The 26,033-nt window shown below is 42.6% G+C and overlaps 1 protein-coding gene across 2 annotated transcripts in view; it reads left to right on the top strand.

The window, feature by feature from the left end:
• The window catches only part of PRKAR1B (protein kinase cAMP-dependent type I regulatory subunit beta), a 93,130-nt gene extending 68,381 nt beyond the window's left edge, over positions 1-24,749 (top strand). For both annotated transcript variants that reach the window (XM_056503253.1, XM_056503251.1), the window contains exons 8-11: positions 2,043-2,103; positions 5,517-5,638; positions 21,747-21,828; positions 22,234-24,749. In XM_056503253.1, the coding sequence (XP_056359228.1) occupies positions 2,043-2,103; positions 5,517-5,638; positions 21,747-21,828; positions 22,234-22,406 (438 nt within the window). In that variant the 3' untranslated portion in view covers positions 22,407-24,749. The remainder of the gene's footprint in view (positions 1-2,042; positions 2,104-5,516; positions 5,639-21,746; positions 21,829-22,233) is intronic.
• The last annotated feature ends 1,284 nt before the right edge of the window (positions 24,750-26,033 follow it).

Below are 26,033 nucleotides of genomic sequence, written 5' to 3'. Positions count from 1 at the left end.
GTACCTGGGAGCTGCTGCTGGGCCATGGTACCTGAGAGCTGCTGGGGCTGGGCCATGGTACCTGGGAGCTGCTGCTGAGCCATGGTACCTGGGAGATGCTGCTGGGCCATGGTACCTGGGAGCTGCTGCTGGGCCATGGTACCTGAGAGCTGCTGCTGCTGAGCCATGGTACCTGGGAGCTGCTGCTGCTGCTGGGCCATGGTACCTGGGAGCTGCTGCTGCTGAGCCATGGTACCTGGGAGCTGCTGCTGCTGAGCCATGGTACCTGAGAGCTGCTGCTGCTGCTGGGCCATGGTACCTGAGAGCTGCTGGGGCTGGGCCATGGTACCTGAGAGCTGCTGGGGCTGGGCCATGGTACCTGAGAGCTGCTGGGGCTGAGCCATGGTACCTGGGAGCTGCTGCTGCTGGGCCATGGTACCTGAGAGCTGCTGGGGCTGAGCCATGGTACCTGGGAGCTGCTGCTGAGCCACAGCTACCTGGGAGCTGCTGCTGGGCCATGGTACCTGGGAGTACCATGAATGAATTAATGAATTAATTAATTAATTAATTAATTGCCTGGGAGCTGCTGGGGCTGAGCCACAGTGCCTGGGAGTTGCTGCTGGGGCTGAGCCATGGTACCTGGGAGCTGCTGCTGCTGCTGCTGGGGCTGTTTGGGAGCAGGGCTGACCCCAGGACAGGGGCACAAACAGGAGCTGTCCCCAGAGGAGAGCACCTGGCAGCTCCAGCTGGTGCTCTGGTCCCAGGTTGGAGCCAAAGCCTGTTGATGCTGCTGGAAGGATTTGTGGTGCTTTGGTGTACAGCACGTGTAGGAAGGAGGGATGATGTTTAATTCTTAGTTATATCATACACCAGCCATTCTCATTTTCATACCCAAAACACTTCTCAGTGCTTTCACACTGGAGGGCAAAAGTTTCTTCTCCTTTGCCCTTCTCTATCCCCACTTTCCCAGCACTCACAGGTGGTCACTTGGAGCAGGAGGAATAGAGAAATGGCTTTTTCTATGGCAGACACTGACATTTGCTTACATCCTCTCTGCCCAGTCTATGAATAAATGGCATCTTTGTTTTCCTTTTCTTGAGAAGATCAGTGTTGTACCTTGTAGATTTGAGTAGGAGGCACCAGGCAGCCTTTGCCATCCCCAGGAAACCTGCCCAGGCAGGAGTGATTTGGGGTGTCACCAGTATGGAACAAGCTGCTGCTCCAAGGCAGGCCCTGCAGTTCCTCTTTGGTACCTGGGAAGAACTTCTTTATAAATCTTTTGTGTCACTGCAGAAGGAATTAAGGATGCATTCATTATTTTTGTGTTGGTAAAATTTCATCATAATTATTCCTACATGAATCACCTTCAAAAATGCATGCTGGAACAGCAGCTTGTGGTTTCTGTCTTGCTGATCAAACACCGTGTAAGGAGAATGTGTCTCAGAAATTTATCACACAACAAAATCTCAGTGGAGTGGGAATGACTGTGCTGTTGGCTGCACATACATTGATGGATTGTCTGCCCCCAAATGCTTAAATCTTGTTAAAATAATAATATGAATGGATTGCTCAGCATAACCATAGATACAACACTGTACAGAATATTAACCAGGTTTACAGATAAACACATTTGGCATTAAAAACTTTTTAACCTAGAAGGATGGGAACCACGAGGGAGACATTTTAAGTTTTATCCTACATTGTAATTGCAAAGAGGCTCACTGGCTACGAGATATATGTTGAATTACCTAAACAGTTAATTGATGAAGTTCAGGCTTTAAAATGAATGCCTGTAAATGGATGCAATTCATCTGCAGTGTCCAGTAACACCAGTAAAGTCAGTGAAATTACAGCAGGATTGGATTTGAGTCCTTCTGTCTTTGCTTATCAGCAATACAACTTGCCCAGACATTTTATGGGGAAACGTTTGCCTGAGGCTGTTTACACTGGCTATGCTTAAGATTTGGAAGGGGAGGGAAAAGAAAAAGAGCAGCTGTAGGAAGAAATCACAGAAATACTTTGTGTAATGTTCTGCCTCCTTTTTCTCTCTCCTGTAATAACAGGGCAGCACCCTGAGGAAGAGGAAGATGTATGAAGAATTCCTGAGCAAGGTCTCCATTTTGGGTCAGTTGCCCTTTGGATCTTGGTTCCTGTGTTTTGGCATTGGCAGGATGAGTTTTGATCTCTGGTGGCACGATGAAAGCAGAGCTGCTCAGACAGGAGGTCTCACATTGGGTTGTTTCTGAAGGAATGAAAGTGTCAAGGGCCCTTTTTGTTTTTCCCATCTTTCCTGTGCACTGCCCGTGTGTTTGGAGCATGAATTAAAGGTGGAGCAGGCACACACTGGCACTTGCAGTACTGCTGCTGAGTAAAGATCATGTGGATAGAGCAGGAAGCAGTGCAGAGATATGAATTTGTCATAAATTCCAGTTACATCCTCCCAGGGAGCAGGTGAAATCCTTTTTCCTGCAAGAATACAGTGTTTGTGTGCACTAAACAAACCAATATTACAAATCAAACTGGACGGATCTCTTTGCTTCTCTGCATTTTACAGCCCCTGTCCCACATTCTTAAAGCATCTGTTTAGCTTCTTGTCCTTGGATTTTGTTTCCCTTTGATTAATGTGGTATCCACAAAATTTGGATGTGTTCTTGATGGCCTTCAGTAGGAAAAACAACAAACCCATAATGCCTGACCAATCAATCACCATTAGGAGAACAAAAGCCTCTAACAAGGACAGTGTTAGACAGTACAATGAGTTGTTGATTCTTTGGGAAAAACATCATGTTTTTGCTGGGGCTGTTTGGAAAAAAACAGTTCAGGATTTATTTACTATATAATATAATTGAAGTATTTCTATTTCTACTTAAATTTTTTCTGGGTTTTTTTGTTTATGATATTCACCTACCATTCAAGCTGAGGTACCTGAAATATGAGTGTCTCAGTGAGTGTATCCTTGAACTTCTGAGAGGTGTTATCCATGAGATTTTCAATTATATTTGTGTGCTTAAAGTGAGGCCAAGTATGTTGCTCACTTATTAATGAAATTTTCATAATTTAAAATCCTCCTTTTATGCTTAATTTAAATCTTCCTAAATTAAGAGCACAAATTATAGCAAATTACAATGAGTATTTAAAGAAAAAAAGAATCTGTGCACCTGCACTAATGAGAAGCAATTACAACAATGAGACATCTCAAAACAATTTCAGAGTAGAAAGGTTATTCAGAGATGTGCTTCCTTAAACATGTGGTTTGCAATGTAATTAGAGCCTAATTTGTAGTGTGGCTTTTGAATCTTGCTAAAGAAAAAAAGAGGAAGGACTTTAAGATTTGAACCTTTTTTAAGTACAGAAAAGCAGTGAACAAAATAACACATCATTGCAGGAACATGGAAATTTAGATGAAATGTGTAAGGATCTCTTTGACATGTCTAAAAAGCAGATGACACCTGCAAAGCAGAAATCTATTTTAGAATCTCAAAATGGCACTGAAAAGTCAACTTTACTTTATCCCTTAATGTGGTCAGAGCTCAGTGATTTCCTGGTGGAAAAACCTCTGCCTGCTTCTTATGTTTCTTTTTTCTAGTGTCTGTGATTAGACATATAATTGCAAGAATCACTTTTTTTTTTTCTTTTTTTTTTTTAATCTAAGGATTTTTTTAGATTATCAGTAGTTTCTTATAGTGTATCAAACAAGATATGAAAGAAATGATTGTTTCAAATTTTTCTTCTGGAGTTTAATTAAATATAAAGTGAATTGATATGTACAATTTAGACATTGCAAAAAAAATTGCCTGTGGTCTAATTTATCTAATACTTCAACTCTGCAACTAAAACTTGTAGAATATTCTATATAATGCTCTCTTTGTAAGAATTATTAACCAATGTATTTGTAGTGGTACAGTTCCCTTAGACAAAAGAGAGACACTTCGTGACTAGAGCTAGAATTAGCTTTGAATTTTTCATAAAGCCAACAGAAGAAGAAGTTTCAAGAGACTCTTTCTTTTCATTGTTAATTACTGAGTTCTTTAAAAAAAAAAAAAAGAAAAGAAAAAGTCTTCTCTAGTCTGTATGAAAGAGTTTTATGCTTATTTTTAATCAAACAGAGCAGTTTTTGAATGTTGCATTGACAATATGGGCTTGGTCTTTGATGTTAGTTCTTCTGCAGCAAAGGTCACAAACACACCAGGAAAGTGCTTTAGGTGGGGAAAATGTTAAAAATAATCAATTTCCCAAAGAGCAACAAGAAAGTGGCATAAAATCATGATGATGTGTCAGTCAACTCATAACTTACCTTTGGTGCTTTGAGCACTTTGGTCTGGTTTTGTTACCAGACACAGTGTCCTTCTGAGCTCAGCCAAAAGGCATTTTTTACTTCAAGGAACTTCCTTTCACCCTCACACAATCCTTCTAAGCAATATTTTGAACAAAATGGGGAAACCAGAGTCTGATGGAATGGCACACATCTAATCCTGGTGTCAGAAACTCTCTCTTGACTTACATTAGTTCAATAATTCATAGCAAGTAGGAATCAGCAGAGCTCTGGGACATGAATTTCAGCCCAGCTTTTTGAGGCAGTGAAGGTTAAATCATTGTATTATCTGTTGCTTTTAATAACTTTTAAACCTGTAATTTTTCAGTCAAATCTGATCCAAGTACAAAAGTTCAAGTGCAATTCACTGCCTTGAATTCTCATGCAAATGGGGGTTGGGGAGAAGCACAGGTGGCAGGGCAGGGCAGGTGGAATGCATCCCTTAGCAAGGGCAGGGCTGAGCAGCCCTGGCTGTGCCCTGGGCAGGCTGTCCCTTGCCAGGGGGGATTTGGGGCAGGTGCAGCTGGGTGATGGGGACCCCATCACAGGCTGCATTTGCTCTGTTAATCCTAAAACAGACCCGTCGTTTTTAATGGCAGAAATTTTTGGGAAGTTTTATAACTTTTCTCCCTTGAGTGGGGGGAGTGAAAAAGAAAGCATTTTGCATCCCATTCCTGCTGGCAAACAAAGAGCTGCCATTTCAGACATCCATAAGGCTGGATGACCCTGGTCTCCTGCTGCTTGTGCCACCAGGGTCTGGCCATTGGCTCTGGAGGTCTCACCCACCCCAGAGATGGACACTGCACACCCACCCCACCAGGAACTGGGAGCAGCTCTGGTGGAAACACTGCAGGATTTGCCCTGACACCTGCTGTGGGATGTGGTGAAGGAATCCCAGGTGCTCCCACAGCTCCAGCAGCTCCTCAGCTGCTCCAGGCTGTGGCAGAGCCAGGGCAGCACTAATCAGATATCAGGCAAGGGGAACCAGAGCCAACTTTTCCTGTCCAACTTTTAAGATTGCTATCTGGGTGATTGCTGATGGCTAAGACACAATGAATAAATACATTCATGTTTCCCAACTGGAGGTTCGTGCAAAGTGCCTGGATGAAAGAAATGTTTCTTTTATAACAGAAGCAGGCACGGCAGGGCTGTCAGTTTAGATATGAATCTCCAGCCAAAGTTGGAGTGTTTTTATAATATAGCTTTATGATCTTCAATATTTTAGAGTCCCTGGACAAATGGGAGAGGCTGACAGTGGCTGATGCACTGGAACCTGTCCAGTTTGAAGATGGAGAAAAAATTGTTGTGCAGGGAGAGCCTGGTGATGACTTCTTCATTATTACAGAGGTAAGATTGGCAACCTGATAAACTCTGTCATTTCCTGGTGAGGATCAAGGTTGTGTATTAAAGACATTTGGGTTCAGTTCAATCTCTGACTTCAGCATAAATCTAACTCCACTTAAACCCGGAGATCTGCTCAAAATTCAAATTAATTCAGAGACCAGTTCCATGGAATTTTCTTAAGTGGGACAATCTTCTTTCCAGCAAACTGAAAGTGCAGAGTAATTTTGAAGTGTCCTGGTGTCTTTACTGTTTGAAGGTTTCTTTTCTACAGGAGGTTTTTCTAGTTCCAGATTTCTGATACTTCAGCAGGGCTGGTCAGCCACAGAGTGCATTGATTGCTGTTCCCAAAGGGACTTCCAGGGGATGTTAGAAATGGACATCTGTAAACTGGAGCAGGAGACCTGATCAGAAAACAGATAATTTGTTCTTTGTTTTGCCTTAAATTCAGTCCAAATGGCTGAGCCATCTTCTTGTTTACTCTGACACAGGCAGACAGATCTGTCAGGCAGCTGAAAACGCTGACATCTTTTTGGGAGATTATCTGACACTTCAGTTCCACCCTCTCACTTCTGCAAACAGATGCTGATAGGATTTCCCCCCCCTCCTCTGACATAAATATTTGGATCCTTGGTATCTCATACAAGTACCAAGGCACTGTGATGTAACAAGCTATAAAGAGGAATTGGAGAGACTCAGATTGAACAGGAGAGCATTAGGATATGCTTGTCTGTGGATTGTGAGTGTTCCTATGCAAATCTCTACACCAGAAATAGCCAACATAGGCTGTGGTGACAGTTCCAGGTGTTACATGAGCAGAAGTGAATTCCAGGAGCTGGGAGGGAACTGGAACAGTGTGGGAGGAGGTGCAAGAAGCTGGTCACTGTGTGGCCTTGGGATCCAGCTGTATGTACACAAAATGCATCCCAGGCTTTGCTTTGCTTGCTGTTTTTCTGTGGATTTTTGGACAGGTGCCTCTATGCAAAGCAGGCAGAATTTGGTTCATGATCAATATCTGATATTTAAAATTCCATCCTTCTTTCCTCTTGAGTGTCAGAAATATGTATTTTATTTATGGACATAGTTTTTCTTCAATGTTCACAAAATTCTCAGTGCAAGCAACTGCACCTGTCTGTCATACAGGAAGACAATTCAGGAACTTGAAATATGTCACAAGCAGTGTCCCTTCAAAAATATAGAGTCAGAATAAAAGAGACTAGATATTAGATAGCCAATCTTTTTTTATTAAGAAAATGTTTAATATATGATAAAAATTTAGGAAATAGAAGGTTTTTTTTCAGAAATATGGAATTTTCATTGCTCCTAGTGTTACTGAGTGTGCTTATTCCTTGCAGCAGCAGGAGACAAGGAAAATCTAATTTTCTTAGACATTGAATCCCACGTGGAAAATTGGCAGCTTGCTTAAGAGCTACCAAGGGCCTTTATTTTCCCCCTCTTGCTGAAACAGCTGTTAAGACTTGAATGGGTAGAAAAGCATTAACACTGCATTCTGTAGAAAGTATCTGCTCACCTCACCCTTCCACTGCAAATCTGACTTAGTTTAGTTTCTCACTTTGGAAATTGCCTATATTTTTCTACTTTAAAGAATGGACATCCAGTTTCAACTATTTCTTGTGTGCAGCAGTATTTCTGCCTGCTCACACATAGCTTAAGCTTCATATTTTAAATGTAATTTTTACAGGAGCTTACATTTTTGATTTTAAGCTTTTCTGTAGGAAAAATTGCTGCAGGAAGACATTATGCTGCAACCTGGTTGAAAGAAGTTTTGGCTGGTTTGTTGTCACAATATGTTGAAAAGCCATTAGCTTCTTACATATGCTTTTTGATGTTTGTGGTCTTCTAATCCAAACCACTAGAAATGCAGCCAAGTTGTTTGGCTGCTGCATGTGCAGAAAACCATTTCATCTATCACTGAAATGCAGCCTCCAGTGTGTCCAGTACCACAGAGCTAACTTGGCCACATGATTTTTGGACAAGGTGCTCATTTACCTTTTTATTTACTCATTTTACATTTGATGCAGCCCAGAAAACCAGTTGTGTCCTGGGCTGCTTCAGAAGCAGCGTGGCAGCTCTTCAAGGGAGGTGATGCTGCTGCTCTGCTCTGCTCCCTGTGTCCAGCTCTGGGTCCCCTCTGCTGTGAGGAAAGGCAGAGAGAATTGGGATTGCTCAGCCTGGAGAAGAGAAGGCTCCAGAGAAACCTGAGTGTGGCCTTCCAACACCTGAAGGGAGCCTGCAGGAATGATGGAGAAGTTATTTGCAAGAGCCTGGAGTGGCAGGACAGGAGGATTACTTCAAAAGTAGGTTTAGATTATTTGTCAGGAAGAAATTCTCCCCTGTGAGGGTGCTGAGGCCCTGGCAGAGGGAAGATGAGGCTGCCCCATCCCTGGCAGTGCCCAAGGCCAGGTTGGACAGTGGGATAGTGGAAGGTGTCCCTGCTCATGGCAGGGGGTGGAACAAGATGATCTTTAAGGTCCTTTCCAACCCAAACCTTTCTATGATTTATCATAAATCATGATCATTCATATCATGCCTTAGACAAAACAGTTACCACTTTATAAAGTTTTGGTGCACCCCAGATACTGGTTCCAAGTTGAATCTTGTGACTCCTAGCATAAAATCTTGTCTAAGGCAGCCAGGACTCACACATGGATTTAAAATTATTAAACTTCATAAATTAGTCATTCATTTCTGGTCAGCCTGCCCTGCTGCCTTGCTCTGAGCCATCCCTTTGGGACACTGTGAGGACAGTGGTTCTGCCCAAGGACACATCACCAAGGTGAGTGGATTGGCACCTTCAGGATTTGCAGACTGAAGAGAAACCACTGAAACCTTTTGAAAGGGAGACTGGCAGCCCCAGTGATGATCAGAACAGCAATTCCTGCTTTAAACCAGGAATATCATCCTAGTCAGTCTGGATAAATTTAATTAGTCTCCCTTTCTATCAAGCAAACACATTCACCTTTTCCCTGTATTTCTCACTATAACCTTTTTTGTCATGGCTTTCTGTCCACCTTCCCACCTCCAGTGCTGCAGGGTTTATTTGGGGTGCAGGTTATTTGAGGTGTAGGTTGTGTGAATGGAAATGCTGCAGTGCCCCTTGGAAAGTGAGGCTGCAGCAGGAGCTCAGCCAAATTATTACAAATGTGCACAGGGAAGAATCACAGGAAACCACAGCTTTTTAAGTTCACTGCTCACAAAGCTGTTTATGGTTCATTTTTTGCTAAGAAGTCTAGTGAGAAAAGTTCCCTGAGATTCCAGGACAGCTACACTTTTTCTGCCATCCTAAATCTTCACAGGCACCAATAAGATGTTTATTTGCAGTAGTTTGGGTTCTTTTTCTGTTTAAATATCAGGCAGTCTTGAACAAGATTTAGTTTTAATATTTAAAGGCTGTGGTTTTTGTTTTTTTTTTTTCCAGAGATAGAATTATTGTAATGTTTTTACCATATTCCTTAATGTGGAGATAGGATCAGAAGTGAATGTCTGCTTACAAAAGCAAAGTAACAACTTCTGTGAGATTGATTTACTGCACTTGAAACTGGTAATTAAAGACAAAAGGAGAAAAAAAGAAGCAGCCCTGCAGTTTCTGTATTTTCAGATATTTCCAGGTCTTACTTTCCCACTATGGTTTTCACACAACAAACTCGGGCTTTCCCAGACCAGACAGATGTGGAATGTATCTGCTGGATTCCAAGGTCATGGAATTATCCCATATGAGATTCCTGGCACAGAGGTGAAAAACTTTAAGCACCATGAAACAATTGTTGCCATAAAGAATTACATTTTGGCAAGCGTAAATCATAACAGATGTACGGTTTCTAACAAATAAATTTGCAGTTGTGTTGTGCTCTGCCACACTGTGTACCCAGCAGTGGGGAGGATTTATTCATCTGACTTCAGATAAGGCAAATATTTTTAGCCAGCATTTTAAAGTGGTGGATGCAAAGGCATGTGAGCTTTGTGGAGTTAAAAGTCCCTTTAAATGAGATGCCAGTTGAACAGAGCCTGGTTTTATTCCCAACTTGTGCTTTTCCACTGACTCCAGCTCAAACAGTAGTTCAAACCAGTGGAGTATAGCTCTGAAACTGGAAAGAAAAGAGTTTTTTTTTTTTTTTTTTTGCTGTTGTCTAGGTTACTGAGAAAGGTAGCGACAATAGCATTAAAAATAGCGGTTCTGATCATGTCCCACTCTCCTAAGTTCAGCTTCCAGCTTGGCTGGGTGGCACAGTCCCTCGAAGTCTGTGAGGCAGCTGCCAAAAATGCAGGGAGCTGCAGCCTGCTGGGGTTTCCAGCTGCCACCCCTCCCCTGTGGGATCACTGGCATGGCTTGTCATGTCCTGGGACTCACCCTCTGTGCTCAGGGACTCTCTGAACCTCAGCTGCACACCCAGAGCTGGCTGAGCTGCTGCCATATGGCCCCAAGACTCATAAAGTTTGACATGGCTCAAGAAAAAATGTGTGCACAGGCACAAACGTGTGCAGGTGGAGGAGGAGAGAGCAGCAAAAGGTTTCTGACAGGGCCATGCTGAACCTGAGGAGCACAGCTTGTGGCTGCCCTTTAAATGTGCATCTGCTGCCAGGACAGGTTGGTTTAAGTGGTGCAGAAAGCATAGAAATAAATCTGCATGAGAAGTAAAACATTTCCAATTAATAGCTGGTTGAGCTGCCCAGCAATCGCATGCAGCAGCCTAAAAATAAAAGAACTAAAAATAGAAGATAATTCACAGGAGACAATTCAAGGAGAAATGGACCCGTGGTGTCAAGGAGTTTGGCATTAGGTTTTTGTTTTCAGATTTAAAAATTAGTATATTTAATTGCAGATTTGTGGTGAGTTACAGAGGGCACTCCTCTGCAACTCCTTTGTGAAAAGAACTTTAAAAAATCTGGGGGTTTGTATTCTTCTTTATTATCCTGCTGGTTAGAGAGGAGACATGGTCAGGGCATCTGATTTTCAGTCTCACCTGTTCAGTTTTTGGGCAGAACATTGCTCTCCCTTTTCCCCATCAGTAGGAACAATCCTAAAGACACCTTTAAAGCTGAGGAAAAGCTTAATGGGAAAAGGCATAAATATCTGTCACTACTGAAACCAATGGGAATATCAGAATTGACAAAGAAAAAAACCAACCCTCTGATAGTGCAGAAGGCCTTTCAGAATTAATCATAATGCTGCCTTATTGAAAGAAATGAGTGAAATTAGTTGGTAATGATCATTTTTCCAGCACTATCCTTGGCTAATCACCAGTAATCCCCAGTGGGGGCAGCTCCTTCCATGCTGCTGTTGACATTTCAAGTCAGGGCCACAGACTGGCTCCGGTCTGGGCAGGATCTGCTGGGAGTTCTTGACGAGAGTGCACTTGAGATAGTGTCCTGTAGGTGAAATCAGTGTTTCCAGCCCTGCTGACACTCTTGGCACGCTCTGGAGTGTCTCTGCACAGATGCAGTTCAAAGCCTGGAGGTGGAACAGTGTTTGTAAACTCTTCCTGCCATGGTAACCTGCCCCTGCCTGGGAAGGGCACCTGGTCCTACACAGAATTGGGCCTTTCTGTAGGAAAAATCAACTTGAGTCTTAAATTACACAAGGAGCATCTCAAGATTTATGATTTAAAAGCTCCTTAAGAAGGAAAAGAAAAAAAAAAAAGAAAAAAGAAAAATAATAGCCCAATTGTTTCCTGCCCTAAATCGTTGCTCTTTGACATTCTAACCCAAGAGAGACCCCTTTGGCACCTACCCCTGCCACAGGCAGGAGAACTACAAAGTAAACTCCTTCCGTGGGGATAATGAAGTCACTGCCTTAGGCACACTCTGCTATCACACCTGATAATCTCTTTAAAACACAGTGCGATTAATTATTAATTAGGAAGATGAATGTTGTCTAGAAAAGGAGTTTCAAAGGCTACAAATCTGAACTGCTTAGTGTTACCAGGATTTTGTTGATACCGAAAATGTTTGTCAAAGGCAGTCTGCAGCGACTCCTAATGTACCCAATAAACAAAATATCCTGAATAAACAGAGCCAGCAGGCACCAGGGCTCTGCACTCTGCTTATTTTTAACTGCACAGACATTGTTTCCCACAGAGCTCCTGCAGGAAGGGGACATTCGATTTTCTTGATATCACCCAGTTGTGCTGGAGCTGGAGTTCCTCTGTGCTCAGATCCTTTTTTAATGGCCAGCTGACGTCAAAGATGGAAAGTTGGGTGTGTGATTGGGTCCCATCCTGAGAAGGGATGGAGGTGAAATATTTTGCTGAGTCAAAGAGACTAAAATGTCAGCTAAGCCCAGCTCTTGTTAAACTCAATTTAATTTCCATGGGCAGTGGGTCAGGCTGCATATCCATGGGATAATGTTTCACCAGCCATGGAGGACCTGTCAGTGACTGCAGCTCCTGGCTTTTCCTTTCAACTCCTTCTCCAGCCCCACCACTGAGTGTGGTCACTTCTGGTGATTTCTGCAAAACCTGAAACCTCAGAAGTCATGTACAAGGAAGCATTTCCCTAACAATTCTGTGCAACTTCAGATTAGCCACTATTTCTAGTCTATTTTAGAGCTTTGCAGATCTCGTTCCTCATTTGTGGCAGATACCAGGACAACTGAATGTAAATTCTGTGAGTTGCTATGAACCCAGGGAGTGGAGAATAATATATAATAGTTTGAAAATGTACAGTTAAAAAATACTGTCAAACCCAGTCATGACTCAATCTTGAGTCCACAACCAGAATTAAATCCTCTTGCTTCATCCTTCTGCAAAACCATTAATGTCAGATAGCTGTTTTATTAGGAAAATGAGTAATTTTGAAAAAGAGGTCTGATGGAAAGGAAAACAGAGTAAAAACAATGTGCACAGCCCATGGTTTGTGATGGTAAAGAGTTTTCACCTGGATTTGGCCCCTCCATGTAGCATGAGATAAATAATTTTATATATATATATATATAATTTATATAATTAAATAATTTTACATGCTGTATGTCTGTAATACATGTAATCTTTTATCCAGCTCATTCCTTCTTACTTACATGAACAGCTCATGAAGGTCACAGGGTTTTTATCCTCACTACTTTCTGATGAGTTGCATATTGCATGATGTGGTCTGAAGCACAGAGCACAAGAATTTGGATAGTTCTTCATTCCTGAAAAAAAAAAATTGATGGGAATTAGACACCTTGAAGGTCTGGATTTTGCTTATGAAAGGTCTAAGGCAGAGAAACAGTGGGAGCCTGTGACCAGCACCTCATCATTAATTCCTTTAGGTTCAAAGTTACCACCCAAAACTGTTGGGTGTTATTTTATACTGCAGGTTATGTGGAAGTCACTTGCACTTTGTATTGGCAGAAATCTGTTGATTTCTTCCCTTGTTTTTGCAGAAAGGTCTTTTTCATAAATCAAAGGTTGGCAAATAACAAAAATCCAAGATTATTTACTGGCTAAAGAAATATTTGAAGTGTCTTTGGCTACACAGTTCAAAGGATTTGTCTTCTTTTGGAAAGTAGCCCTAGAACTGCTGATCCTTAGCTCCAACATAAAAGCTGTCCCAGGAATGATGCTATCAGCAGTCCCTGGGGGCTGAAGTGGCAGCTGAGGAGTGATGTGCTGGTGGTCTTCCAGGACACCAGGAATGAGGACAGTGCTTATGTCAGCACCATGATGTGCACACAGGACCTGCTGTGTACTCTGTCTTTGGGATATTGATAAACCTGGCTCTTGAAGCTCAATTCCCAGGAGGATGCAGTGCAGCCACACTGTTCCCAAAGGCTTAGAAGTAGTTTACCCAACCTCTTTTTGCACATGCTATACCCAGCATAAAATAAATGTATGAATGTTCCCCCGGTTCACTTTTGACATGACAACTTGTGTAGGAGTCTCCAGTCTCATTCAGCTGTAATTTAAAACATCTGATTTGTAAACCCATAAAATTGAAGTTTATGCTGGAATGACAGACACACCCTGGCCCTGTACCACTATGGGATATGTGGAAATCAGGGAAATCCGGGAAATAATTTGGTGTGCAGAGAAGTAAACTCCAAAGTCAGTAATTGGCAGTTTCATTCTTAATGTATGCATGTCCCATTTGAATTTGCATAAAAATCAGAGTGCAAGATTTTTTTCTGTGTTCAAAGCAGTCTGTGACTTCTCCTTGAGCTAGTACCAGCTTTAGGATATGGCTGGTGCTCTTTAGTCTTGCCCAGGAGTGTCTTCCTACCAGGGCAGCTTGCAGAAGCATTGGAGGTGCACAGGGAATGAAGAGCCTGTCCATGGGAGAAGGAGAGGGGCACAGGCTGTTTACCCTCCAAGGTTTTCCCCATAAACTCCTTTGGCACTGGAGCCTGAGCTCACAAGCCCTGATTCAAAGCACTTAGTCAAGGTGAACAAGAACTTTATGGCCCCAGGCACGTTAAATCTGAACTGACATTAAAGGCATCTGCTGTGTCAGGAGCTGGGGGCTCTGTCTTGAGGAGAGCTTCTCTGTCTCCAAGGAAAAACACTGCAGTGTAAACAAGACCTGAAATGTGGAGATGCTCAACCTAGAGGAAGAAAAAAGGAGAACTTCCCCAATCCCTGCTGGAGTTCATCCCTTTGGATCATGTTAAAGCTGTCCCTTAGTGGAATAGCTTTTGTCCCTCCTCTGCAAAGATATAATTGAGTTGACTGCAGATTTGCTGCAAGAATATAGCCCTTAGGGCTGCTTCATTAGTTGTGCAGTGTGGATTTTCTGGAGCATGCAAGACCCTTCTCAGTGTGCTTCAGGATGAGGAAATTTTGAGTTTGTGAGATTTTTTTTCTTCTGAATTTCAGAATTTGAAACACACAAGATTCACCAACTGAAATGACTCAAAGAGAGTTTTCCATGGGGAATTTTCTTGATCTCTGCGATAAACTCTATTTTCTCCTTCCTCCAGTTTACTCCAAGTTTTATTTCTTGCTCAGAAGCTGCTGCCCTCGCTGGCCACAGCTGCTCTCCCAGCCCTGGTCACAGCATTAGTTATGAGACTTTAATGACAATGTCTGCTTTAGCCTTTTGCTTGGTCTGGTTACTTCAGCATCTACAGAATGTTTTCACAGAGAAGCAGATGGTGGTAGGAGTAATTGGGCCGTAAAACAGCATTAACAGCTAAAAACGATTTTCACCAGAAAGGATTCTGCAGGCAGGGTGAGGGAGGTTCAGCACTGTTTTCGTGTTTTCTCTCCCATGCATTCACCCCTGCCCTGGCTGGAGGTGGTAGCTCTCTGCTTACAGGAGATGAGCCCTGTCAGGTCAGTCACAAATATGAACAGTTGATGAATAACCCATTATAAAGTCACTTTTATGTTGACTCAGTGGACGTTTCCTGGCTTCAGAGAGAGTCAAGATAATGGCTAGCTTTGTAGAAAGAAAGAATCTCTAAAATGCAACATTTTTTTCCCTTTGTGACTTTTATTGCTTTGTACACTGACATGTCTGAGGGAGGAAAACAGGGCCTTGTTGCCAATAATCCACAGCGCTTGGCACAGACGGTCTTTAAAATCTGGCACTGGGATGAATATTAATTCAGTTGTTTTCCCACAGAAGCTACTGATTAGTCAAGGCCAAGTATCCCTGAGATGACTCATTAAAACCAACATCTGAGCCCACCTTTACTGAGTAGCTCTGCTTCTTGTCACCCCTGCAACAGGTGACAATGTGCAATGGAAGATGTGACCAAAATCCCAGAACAGAGTAAAGGTAAAAATGCAGAGGAACCCCAAAGGCTGTGGTGCAATGACTTCCCAGCTTTCTGGGCATGGAGCCAGGACAGCAAGCCAAGGAGGATCACACCCCAGGCAAGGGGCTCCTCCCATAGCTCTGAGCTGGTATCCTTATTCCTCTGTCACCATCCCCTTGCTCCCAGTCTTCCCAGTCCCAGTTGGCAACTGGTGGTTTGAAGAAGTGTGGCACTTCTGTGGCACTGGGGCTGCGGTGTCCCTCTGTCTGATGATGGGGGATGATGATGATGATGGTGATGATGATGAAGTCATGAGTCCCCCAACATGTGGATATGCCTCTACTGGACACTTGTGTGGTCTAGCCTGGTGGTAGCTCTGCTGCTGTGGCTCAAGGGCAACAATTTGAAGTCAATATAGACTATAAATCTTAAAGTGCTGCTCCTGTAAGGTCTTTCAACAGCAAAGGCTTAACAAAACAAGATATCCCATTTTTTTCTTTGTGCAAAACCCATTTTATTTCACCTGAGCATTGCAGGGGTCTCTGTGCTCAAAGCAAATTGCAGCTGGTACAATTTCTTTTGGCTTTTCACTGTGTTTACTGCTCTCTCTCTCTCTGTCTGAATCCTGACTTCTTCCATTTAATAACAGCATTTCTTTTACTTCAAGTGGAATACATAGGTACAGCACAGGTTTAATGCAGGCTGTAGCAAAGAAACACTGAAGGGAAAGATTGTCTGAGGTAGTGCAACAGGAGGGTGAACAAAACGACTGAAAAGGTCTTCCCATGTCAGACATCTATGATTTTAAATCAAGACAAAGGCATTTCCTGGTGATTAATGATGGGCTGGGTGTAGTCATGTCTGGGCCTTAACCCTGGCCTCCTGTATATCCCTAGGAAATGCCCTGTGGCTTAGTTCTTTCTGCTGTTTTAAGCTACACTTGGCTTATGATTGATTGTCGTTTTTAAAAGTACCTTAATGTTTGTGGCTATTTTGGTGACTGCTCCAGACAGCTTTGTTCCTCTCTCCCAGGTCTTGGTGTTATTCTTAAACTCATAGCCCTAAACTAATATAAACATGTCTGAATAGCAAAGGGCTGGGAGTTTAGGCAAATGTAGGGCAGTTTGATGCAGGTGTGATATAAAACACAAACCTGCAGGTTGTTTGATATCAGTCATGGCAGTAGAGATGATGTCCAGGACCTCTGCCAGCTGGGCAGTGACAGGTGCTTTCCATCTCTGCTAAAATTTGATGTGCTGTTGAGAATGATGGATAAGATGGATGTTATATTGTCAATGCAGTGATGATCACTGACAGTAAAAATTGCTTTTGGCAGCACTGCTCTCTTAAGGAGACTGGGTGGGTATCAGGGTGCAGAGTTGTTACTCAAACATTGCCTTTAGAGCTCCTTTGACCTTGCATTATAATCCTAACCCCACTCCCAACATGCTGGCTTCCTAAAAATCCCACAAAATCAGTGCAACTCCAAATGCACTGAGCACCAACCAAATTTAAAAAGTTGCATATTTGTTCTTAAAAGCTGTCAGCAGCTCATTACCCTGGGCATTGCCTTGTGCTGTATTGATAGTGAATTCTATTGGATGCAGAAAATGGATTTGCTTGAGATAAGCAAGGCAAACAGCCACCACTTTTGCAGTCAGTGCAAACCTGGGGCTGCTCTGGCAGCCTGTTCCCACCTTCACAACTGGCTCAAGATAGCCAAGAAGGGAGAGTTTCCCAAACTGGACCAAATTTGCTTGATGTTTCACAGTAGACAGCTGAACCAATTTGTATGACCCTTTTCTGCAGTGGAGGGTGAAGCATTGGCTGACAGGACTCCCAAATTCACCAGGCAATCACTGTTTAATAGAATCACAGAATGGTTTGTCTTGGAAGCGACCTTAAACATCAGCTAGTTCCAACTCCCAGGAATTTCCAGGAAATTTGTAGCATTTTGGGCTTTTGGCTCTCCTTAAATTAAGTTAATGATTTGGAGGTGCTCTAGGAAGCAGATATGATTAAATAAGATGCAACTTAATATGGTTGTAGCTGTTCCAGTGTAAGAACATGGCCCAGACAGTGTTTGTAGACAGGTGAATGGTGGATTTTATTAGATATACCTGGGTAAATAGGCAGCCTGAAGACAGCCATGTGCCCAAGAGCTCTCCTTCCTTTTTCTAGCTCTTCTTCTTCATCTAATAAAATATATTACTTCCACAAACCTTGTCTTGCCTGCAATTAAATAAAATCCTCCCAGAATCATACTGTGTGACAGATCTTTTAATTCATTTCAGTCCCTCTGCTTCGCCATGGGAGCAGCAGCATTTTGTGCCACTGCACAGCCCCTTCCTTTTCCTTTTGTAGTAACTGTGCAAGGATTGAACAGCAACACATTAATGAGGGTTTGTGTGGCTGTGGAAGAAGGGGAAACTTATCTTTTGAAGGTGTGAATTATGGAGTGTGTGGGTTAACAAAGTGAGAAAGAGCAAAGGTATGTTCAGAGCTGCCATTGATGCAGTTAATGGCAATCACAGATGATCAGCCTGACCTTTCCATCTCTAATTCCATACACTGCACTGCCCTTTGTGCTGGGTGGTGAAGAGGAAAATAAAATAGATAGAAAAACTTTCTAAACTCAAAACTAGGATAAAAATGTCGCATTTCGAGGCCACGGGGAAAAAAATGTTGCCTGTGCTTTTTTAGAAAAAACAGTAAGTCAAAAAAGTATGAAATAGAACTGGAAATATAAAGTAGTAACTTCCTGATTATGAAAATTGAAGTTATTTTCTTCTAATTTTGATAACATCTTCTTTTTAATAATTATCCTCTATCCCAGATGGAGCCTCATTATATTTTTTATTGATGGCTATATCTTTAAAATGGGTGGTTAGACCAACAAAACCAAACAATCAGTATGACTGACTTTTAAACCAAAAAGTTTCTAAAAGAGTGCAGGGTTTCCCAGGGGTAACACAGGCTGCCACATTTTGCCTTGTGCTGTTTGGGAGTGATCCCATCTGATCCCTGAGCTGGAATAGAGGAAAAAAATACAGGATTTCAGTTTTAACACCATGAATCATACTTGCCTGTTGTAGCCAGGCTCTCTAGGCCAACTGCTGGCTATAGGATTCATGGTTAATATAAAAACAGGGCTCCTGCAGCAATTAGTGCTTGTAAGTACCTGCAGGATAGGGCCTGGGAATCCCAGTGTTGATCCAGATGTGCCTCACTCTAGAATGTCTCCCTCATCTCTCTGTAGGGTCTGAGAGTTTAAAAGTGAAACATCTATCAAAATCTCATTACTTTGGAGAGGATGGAAGCTCATGGATTATAAACCTTAATTTATTTTTTATATCTTAAATCACGGTGCCATATCTAAGGCATAAATTTCTGCAAAACAAACTGCTGAAGCATTTTGAAGGGGTTGAATAAACACTCCCAGCACTGCTCCAGTGCCAGAGGGAGCAGGCAGGTGCGTGGGGTGAGGATGGCAGAGAGGTGCTGATGGCACAGAGCTTTGGGAACTCCCACTCTTGTTGTTTTTGCAATAGGATGCTCCTATTTACTCGGAGGAGAGGAGAGAAGGTTAATGCTATCAGTTTCTGGGAATACAGGCACTCCCCAGTGACTGAAAGAGAATATTCCTGGAGCCCCCAAAGACCATAATTTCACTCCCAAGTGTCTGCCAGCAGAAAGACATGCCTGTCTGCCTTCAGTTTAATATCATCACAAAGGGCTGATTTATGAAATGGTGTCAACCTTCTCGACAGCCTTCGAACTCGTGCTCTGGAGGGTTTGCTTGGTGGTGTAGGAGGCTGAAATGGGTATCAGTGTACAAGGCAGTATTTTAAGTTGAGCAGCACTAAGCAGCCTGATCCTGCAAATCTAGGATCATGCAGCTTGTTTCAGAGATTCATCTTGCCAAGTTTTGTGTGTCATTTAAGGAGAAGTCTTTCCCATAGAGACAAAATGCATTTGGGAATGAGAGTGATGAGCCCCTGAACCCTTGTTAGATAATGCTCTTTCCTCCTGGGACAGGGCCCAGAGGATTTATTCAGTCCTATCATTTGTGGGAGGTGGGGAATCCTAAAGCACAAGAAGGACAGAAAAATCAAAAATTTTATCAGAAGGATGTGCCAAGTAAAATAAAATTTAAAACAGCCACAAAACTTGGGATGAAGGCAAGGCTAGGGGTCAAAACTGGATTCATGACAACTTTATCAGATATCTGGGTAATGAAGGACTGCTTCTGTAGTATTTGATTCTGTAATAATTTATTTTGTTCTTTATTACTTTATTTCTGTATTATTTTACACTGTTTACCTGTGATTGGACTCCTCTACTACAGTCAGAATAGTGCTGATTTCAGAGATAAGAACACAAAAAGTGAAGGTGATACAGAGAGGCAATTATCAAAACATCTTCTTTGTTTCCTGGGGTGGACAGCCTTCCCGTGGAGGTCACAGTGACAATGTTCCAGGATGTATTTGTGGAGCTGGTGGCTGGTGCAATGAGGGGCCAGGCAGTGTAATCAGAGCTGACATCTGGGTGCTTGCTGTCAGGGCTTCAGGAAGCTTGTTTTGCTCTGAGACAGACCTGCTCTCACTGGGCAATGGGAAAAGCCCAGTGACTGTTAAAACAAGAGTGGAAAAAATATGGATCTGGAATATGCATTGCTTTATCCTGCCAAGCCAAGTGTTTATTGTGGAGGCCAGACACATCTGTCCTTCTCCAGCAGATATGGTGTTTCTTGGATTAAAAAGGCTGACTGTAGTGGAACAGTGGAAGAAATTGCTTCAGAAGGCTGACTTATTGGAGTCCTATATCACATGGACCCTGTCAGAAAAATATTAGCCACAATAAAAGCTGACACTTGGGGAGATGAAAGCAATATTGCTTGATATTGTGATTACCTTTATAGCAATGTGCTGAAGGTGAGCAGTGGGGAATTGAGTCCTTTCTTCATTTGACCTGGGTGGTCACTGTGATTACTTCAGGGATTTTTTTTTTTTGTTTTATGTAATAAAACATCTGTAATAGAAGATTTTTTTAAAAATTAGTTTTGGGAAAGGAACTGGAGACATGGATTGCAGGCAGCTATTTGGGTCAAGGGGTTCAGTTTTTGCCAGGCTCCAGATGGAGATGAAAGGAGGACAGGAGCTGGAAGTGACTCTGAAGCTGAATCCATCTACACTGTACAGGCAATGGGAACAGCTTCAATTTACTGAGCTGCACCTGATTCAAAGTTTGGCAAGAGAGGGATCCATGCAGGCATTATTCCTGTGTGGGGTATTTCTGAGAATGCTGCTTGTGGATGTGGGTCTGTTCTGAAAGCTGCAGCAAGTGTGAATAACAACACTCATCACACTATCTCTGCATTCTCATGCCCTTGCAGATTTACTGGAAGATCTTGGAAAGCTGCAGCGTTGGTGGAACAATTTAGTTATATCAAGGAAAAGGATTTTTTTCTGGAAACTTGAAAGAAGAAATAATTTACCTACTGGAGGTGCACAGGTTTCTTTTGGTAGAAGGAGGCTGCAGGATATTTGCAGCCAGTGAATGTTCACTGAATACTCTGCATTGGAGGGAGGTTTATATTTTCCAGTTAAAATCAAAATATGTTAACATTTGGCCTTTCCCTATGCTTTTGGTTTGGACTCAGAAGATATTCTCATATGTTACTGTAATTTTTTCCCAGAAAAGCAGATACCTTCTCTGTTCCTCTACAAAAGCTTTATGCCACAATAATTTAAGATTTCCTCCAGGTCAGAATATTTCTGCATGTAAAACTCTTTGAAGGTTTCAATAGATTGTAACTGAGTTTTGACATGTATTAGCACGTGTCAGGTACAGCAGTTATTAAGGGTAGTGGAGACAAGGCACATTCCATCTCTCCAGAGACTGACTTGCAGGTGTCCAGATCACTGTAGGCCAAGAGCGGGCAAAGCCCCTAAAAAAAATCACCCTTTGTTACAACAAGCATTAAAAACTCCTTTTACCAAGGAATAAGCTTAAAAAAATCATGTTCCAGTATTGTGATTGGAAAATGTCCTTTTTATGCTTTTGAATGTAAATCTTTTCTGTGTCTCTCTCTCTAAGGTTCTGCATCCACACAGAACATATTTTAAAATTATATTAAGGCATACATTTTCATTAAAGCATGATATACTTCATTTAAATAAGAGTTTCTGGGTTCTGTCCTGTTCCTGTCCTCTTTATAAGAGGAATTTGCCTGCATCCAAACAATTAATAACAGAGAAATCGTTTGATGGACTTTTTTTTTTTAATCCTTTAATTCCTTTCATTCACATCTCAGGAAGGAGTGTGATATGCAAAAGGAAACACTCAGGCCTGGGTACTTTTAAAACCAGAGCAGGTTTGAGCAAAGCCAGCTGACTCCCTGCCTTTCTCTTCCAGGGCACAGCCTCTGTCCTGCAGCGCAGGTCCGACAACGAGGAGTACGTTGAAGTTGGTAGACTTGGTCCATCAGATTATTTTGGTAAGAAAACTCAGCTAAGCATGGTTCAAAAAAAACAGGCACGTCTGGGTCAAGTACTTATTGTCTTAATTAGTGCTCCACTCTTCCATGTGAGGGGTTATGCACAGGTCAGCCGCTGCTCTCAGCGATGCTCAGAGATTTCAGGGAAGCTGAACCCATCCCTTGGTTTGCACCAAGGAGACAGATCAGACCAGAATCAGCAAAACAGTCTGAAAGCATTTGTTTTCAAAAGCATTTTACACACATGCATTATGCATGTGCAATGCATTTGTACTGTCAACAGAATTATGTAAAGTGTCTATCAAGAGATACATAAAGGGAGATGCTGTACAAGCAGAGCAAGGCGTGGTGGAAGATGCACCTCTGAGGGAGAGGAGTGTGACAGTGTGCTGGCTCTGCTTGCAGGTGAGATAGCCCTGCTGCTGAACCGGCCCCGGGCAGCCACGGTGGTGGCTCGAGGGCCCCTCAAGTGCGTGAAGCTGGACCGGCCCCGCTTCGAGCGCGTGCTCGGGCCCTGCTCCGAGATCCTCAAGAGAAACATCCAGAGGTACAACAGCTTCATTTCGCTCACCGTCTAAGGGATTCCTCTGCAAAGCTGCCTTCGTCTGACCTTGTGCACTTCAAATTTGCTCCGTGCGGCTCCGTAGCTTTGTGAAGAAAACAAAAAAGAAGTGTGCATTTTATGTGTGTTTTTTTCTGTTTGTGTCACCTAGTGGATGTCAGCCCAAATCTCACGTGTCATGGAAGTGGAAGGATAACTGTTTGGGTAAGACTAGCTTTGGGGAAGATTTGGGGTACTTTTGGGCTCTTGGCTTGCAGACAAGATTTTTACTTATTGTTGGTTCATATTGCTTAAAACTGTGGGTTCAACTATTTAAAATACTTATGAATTTCTGTTTTATTATCTTTAAAGCTGGTCTTATTCACCTTTTGTCAAAGTTCTCTGATCAAGTGATGTGAAAGATGTCCCTGCCCATGGCAGGGGGTTGGAAGCCTTTCAGGTCCCAAACCAGTCTGTGATTCCATGATATCTCTGCCTGTCACTTCTAAAAGACTTTTCACTGGTTATGGACTGGGGGGTTCTGAAATCCCATGGAATGAGTGGCAGTCTCATTGATGAGATGCAATTTAAGGGGGAAGGTTGGAGGAAGGTTTTGATCATTCCAGCAAGCCAGAGAAAAGTAAAGCTTTTGAGTGGTTTTGTTTGTGGCTTAGATATAGGGGCCATATTCCTCTGTGTCACAAACCCTTTTGGGTCTGCTTTGTAGGATATACTCAGGCAAACAGCCTGCTCCAGTCTTTTGGGTGAAGAGGTCAAGGGACAATGTTTTGTAAGAATTTAAATGGAGCCTTTAGGACCTAAGTTATTTGTCCTCAGCTTTTTTAAAATGAGGGTTTACATTGGAGTCCTTAGAAATCCAATGGGGGCTTCTCTGCTGAATTAAGTTGGCTTCAAAACTCAGCAGAATGTCCTCAGCCACTTCTCTGAACATTACATGAAATACTGAAGAGATGGTGCCAGGTGCACTTCAGGGACAAATGCAGCAGCTTGTTTTTAATAAAGTCCACTTAATTAAATTAAAATGCCTTTCTTCTAGTATATAACTAAATTTTAGAATTTTTTAAAATTTTCTGAAAGCCAAATAAGTGCTTCAAAATGCTGCTTCTTGTCCAAACGACAGGTATTGTGTAACAAAGAGCACCAGGATCCTGGAGCCCAGGTCCCTCCAGGGGCCTCACAGCCTAGCTGGCAGTCATTGCTGCCCTGCCTACACATGGGGCTCCTCCTGAATGGAGCTTTTTGCAGATCTCTCAAGGCTGGGGATCTGCACATCCCTCGAGGATGGGATCATTTGGATTATGATTTGCAAAGCTTTACCTTTGCAGGTGAACTTGCCATTGCCAGCAGCAATGAAGCTCTGCATCTCAGCCACCCTAAACAGCACTGCCTGCTCTTCAGTTGGGCCAAAACCCCATTTCTTCTTTACAATAACATTCTCCTGAGTAAATACAAACTTTCTGTACCTTTGATGTGCCAAAGGTTAAGCAGTGAAATACGGCACCAATCTCCCTTTTGAAATTAGAGGTGTAGCTGAACTTGGCTAAATGGCTTAAAATGAGTCCTACTGACACACAATTCTTTCTTCTTTGGAATGAAATACTAATTGGACACTTTCCTGTTGACTCCCACAAAGGGCCCAATATTCCAGTAGCTGCCTACAGTGGTTCTCACAGAGCTAAAAAGCTGCTCAGCTTCACGCTCTCCTCATCACTTAAAGGTGCTTAATTTATTTTAGCATAATTGCAGTGGTCCTGTTAGTGTATATTCGTTGCTGCTATTTATTATGATTATGTTATGCTTCGTGCACGTGTTATTAAATATGACCATTCAAAGTTTCCAACCTTGCAATTTTTATCATGTACATTTATATAGGCAGACCCCCATTCTATATAGATAGGTCAATGTATTTGCATTTGGTTATTTGCTGCACTGTTTTTTGTATTTTCTTGTGCAATTTTTAAAAGGAATATTTTTTAAATGTTACCAGTCATTCAAGTATGTTCTTTTACCTGTTGCATTTCTGTTGTGTTGGTAAAAAAATTGTGAGTGTTTCACATAATATGCAGGACACATCTCTTGTCAAATACCAAGTATTAGCCTCACTGTTTAGAAGTTATTCAAGCACACAGACACACTGCAGATTCTTTGCTTTAAACCTTTACAGCTCATGGAAAATACGTTTGAATTATGGTTCTGTTATAAGCAATCTCAAGAGAAATGTAACTGTCTAACACCAGGATTCCTGTGCTTTAAGTGGAACAAAATGATATTCAGTGACATTTTGAAGATAATTGTAATATTTGCAGTGGATGATGGGACAGGAATATGGTATGAATAAAATTCTTCTACGTTATAAGTGGCCATTGTGGGTTTATTGCTAATGGAAGTCTGTGTGAGTAGATGTCACGTTCCAGTTAAAATCTGCATATCATCAAAACTTTGAGCTCTACTGAAAATAATCAGATACAAAGGGACAAAAAATAGACCAAGATTCCCAGTGCTATATATAGTAATGGAAACCAAACTGGTTTTGTGGAGGATTAGCATGAACAAAAAAAAAAATCATCTGTTTAAATGTAACCATATATGTCTATATAAAGAAATAGGGGTGCAAGGTGTCTCTGGGACCTTCCTGTTGTTGTCCAGGTGCCAGCTGTGAACCCCTCAGGACTCATGCTGAGCCAGGGGCTACACATGGGGGAAAACAGGCTCTTTCCTTCTCAAATACCAGTGCTGCTCCTTCCCCTCTCTTATCACAGGCAAAGCCCATGGTCCCAACCACACCAGGGATCTGTCCCAATTGTTCCTCTCAACTTTTGGCTGCACATGGATTTTTAGAAGCGTGGCTGCCCTGGGACTGAAGCACAGCCCTGGATGTAATGTCCTGCTGCCCTGGCTTGTGTTCGTGCCATGGGCTGGCCAGGAACTACACTGGGGACAAACTTCTCAGAAAAGGCAGAGCTTCCAAAGGAACCACCTGTACCTCGTGCATCAAGGTGCAGCATGGGTTGAAGGTGTGGAGAGTGTGGCTGCTGGGTGACGAGGTGCTGTTAGTGTCACACCACCTACCAGGGCTCTGGGTGGCCACTTCAGTAGGTGTGTTACAGTCCAAGCTTGGCTCCAGAGCTGGAGCTGTCACCCCAGGGCAGAGGGCAGGGCCAGTGGCTCACTCCTTGCAGCTTCTCTGTGGTGGCCCCTGCACAGAAACCTTGGGCGGCTCCCGACATCCAAGGGCTGTCCGGTTTCCGTTTTTGGAGTGTGTTATTTTTCCCCCCTTTGCTATGATTCAGGAGGGAAGGACTGGTCTTTCCAGAGAATTACTCACATTATGCAGTAATCAAAAGTGACCACTCTCTCTGAGGTCTTTCCAGAAGGACATTACCAGCCCACGCTCCCCAGAAAAGACCATCTCACCACTCCTCATTGTCATTCCTTTTTTGGTTGGTTTTAATTGCATTGCAGCCATTTGAGGACTCCTGAGACAAAAGAAAATACTTTTTTTTTAATAGCAACTAATTGCATCTCAGGTTTTTACAAGGCCGTGTGGCTGACCAGGCTTTGGTGGGTGTATCACGTTACTTGGGCTGGCTCAGGCATTCCCACTGCTTTGTGGCACTAAAGTAGTGCTAAACTTGTTGAGTCA

This window comes from Oenanthe melanoleuca, chromosome 14, assembly GCF_029582105.1.
Source record: "Oenanthe melanoleuca isolate GR-GAL-2019-014 chromosome 14, OMel1.0, whole genome shotgun sequence".
In the NCBI taxonomy this organism is placed as follows: domain Eukaryota; kingdom Metazoa; phylum Chordata; class Aves; order Passeriformes; family Muscicapidae; genus Oenanthe; species Oenanthe melanoleuca.
Note: the sequence above shows the minus strand (reverse complement) of the source record. Positions and strands in the feature narration are given on the sequence as shown.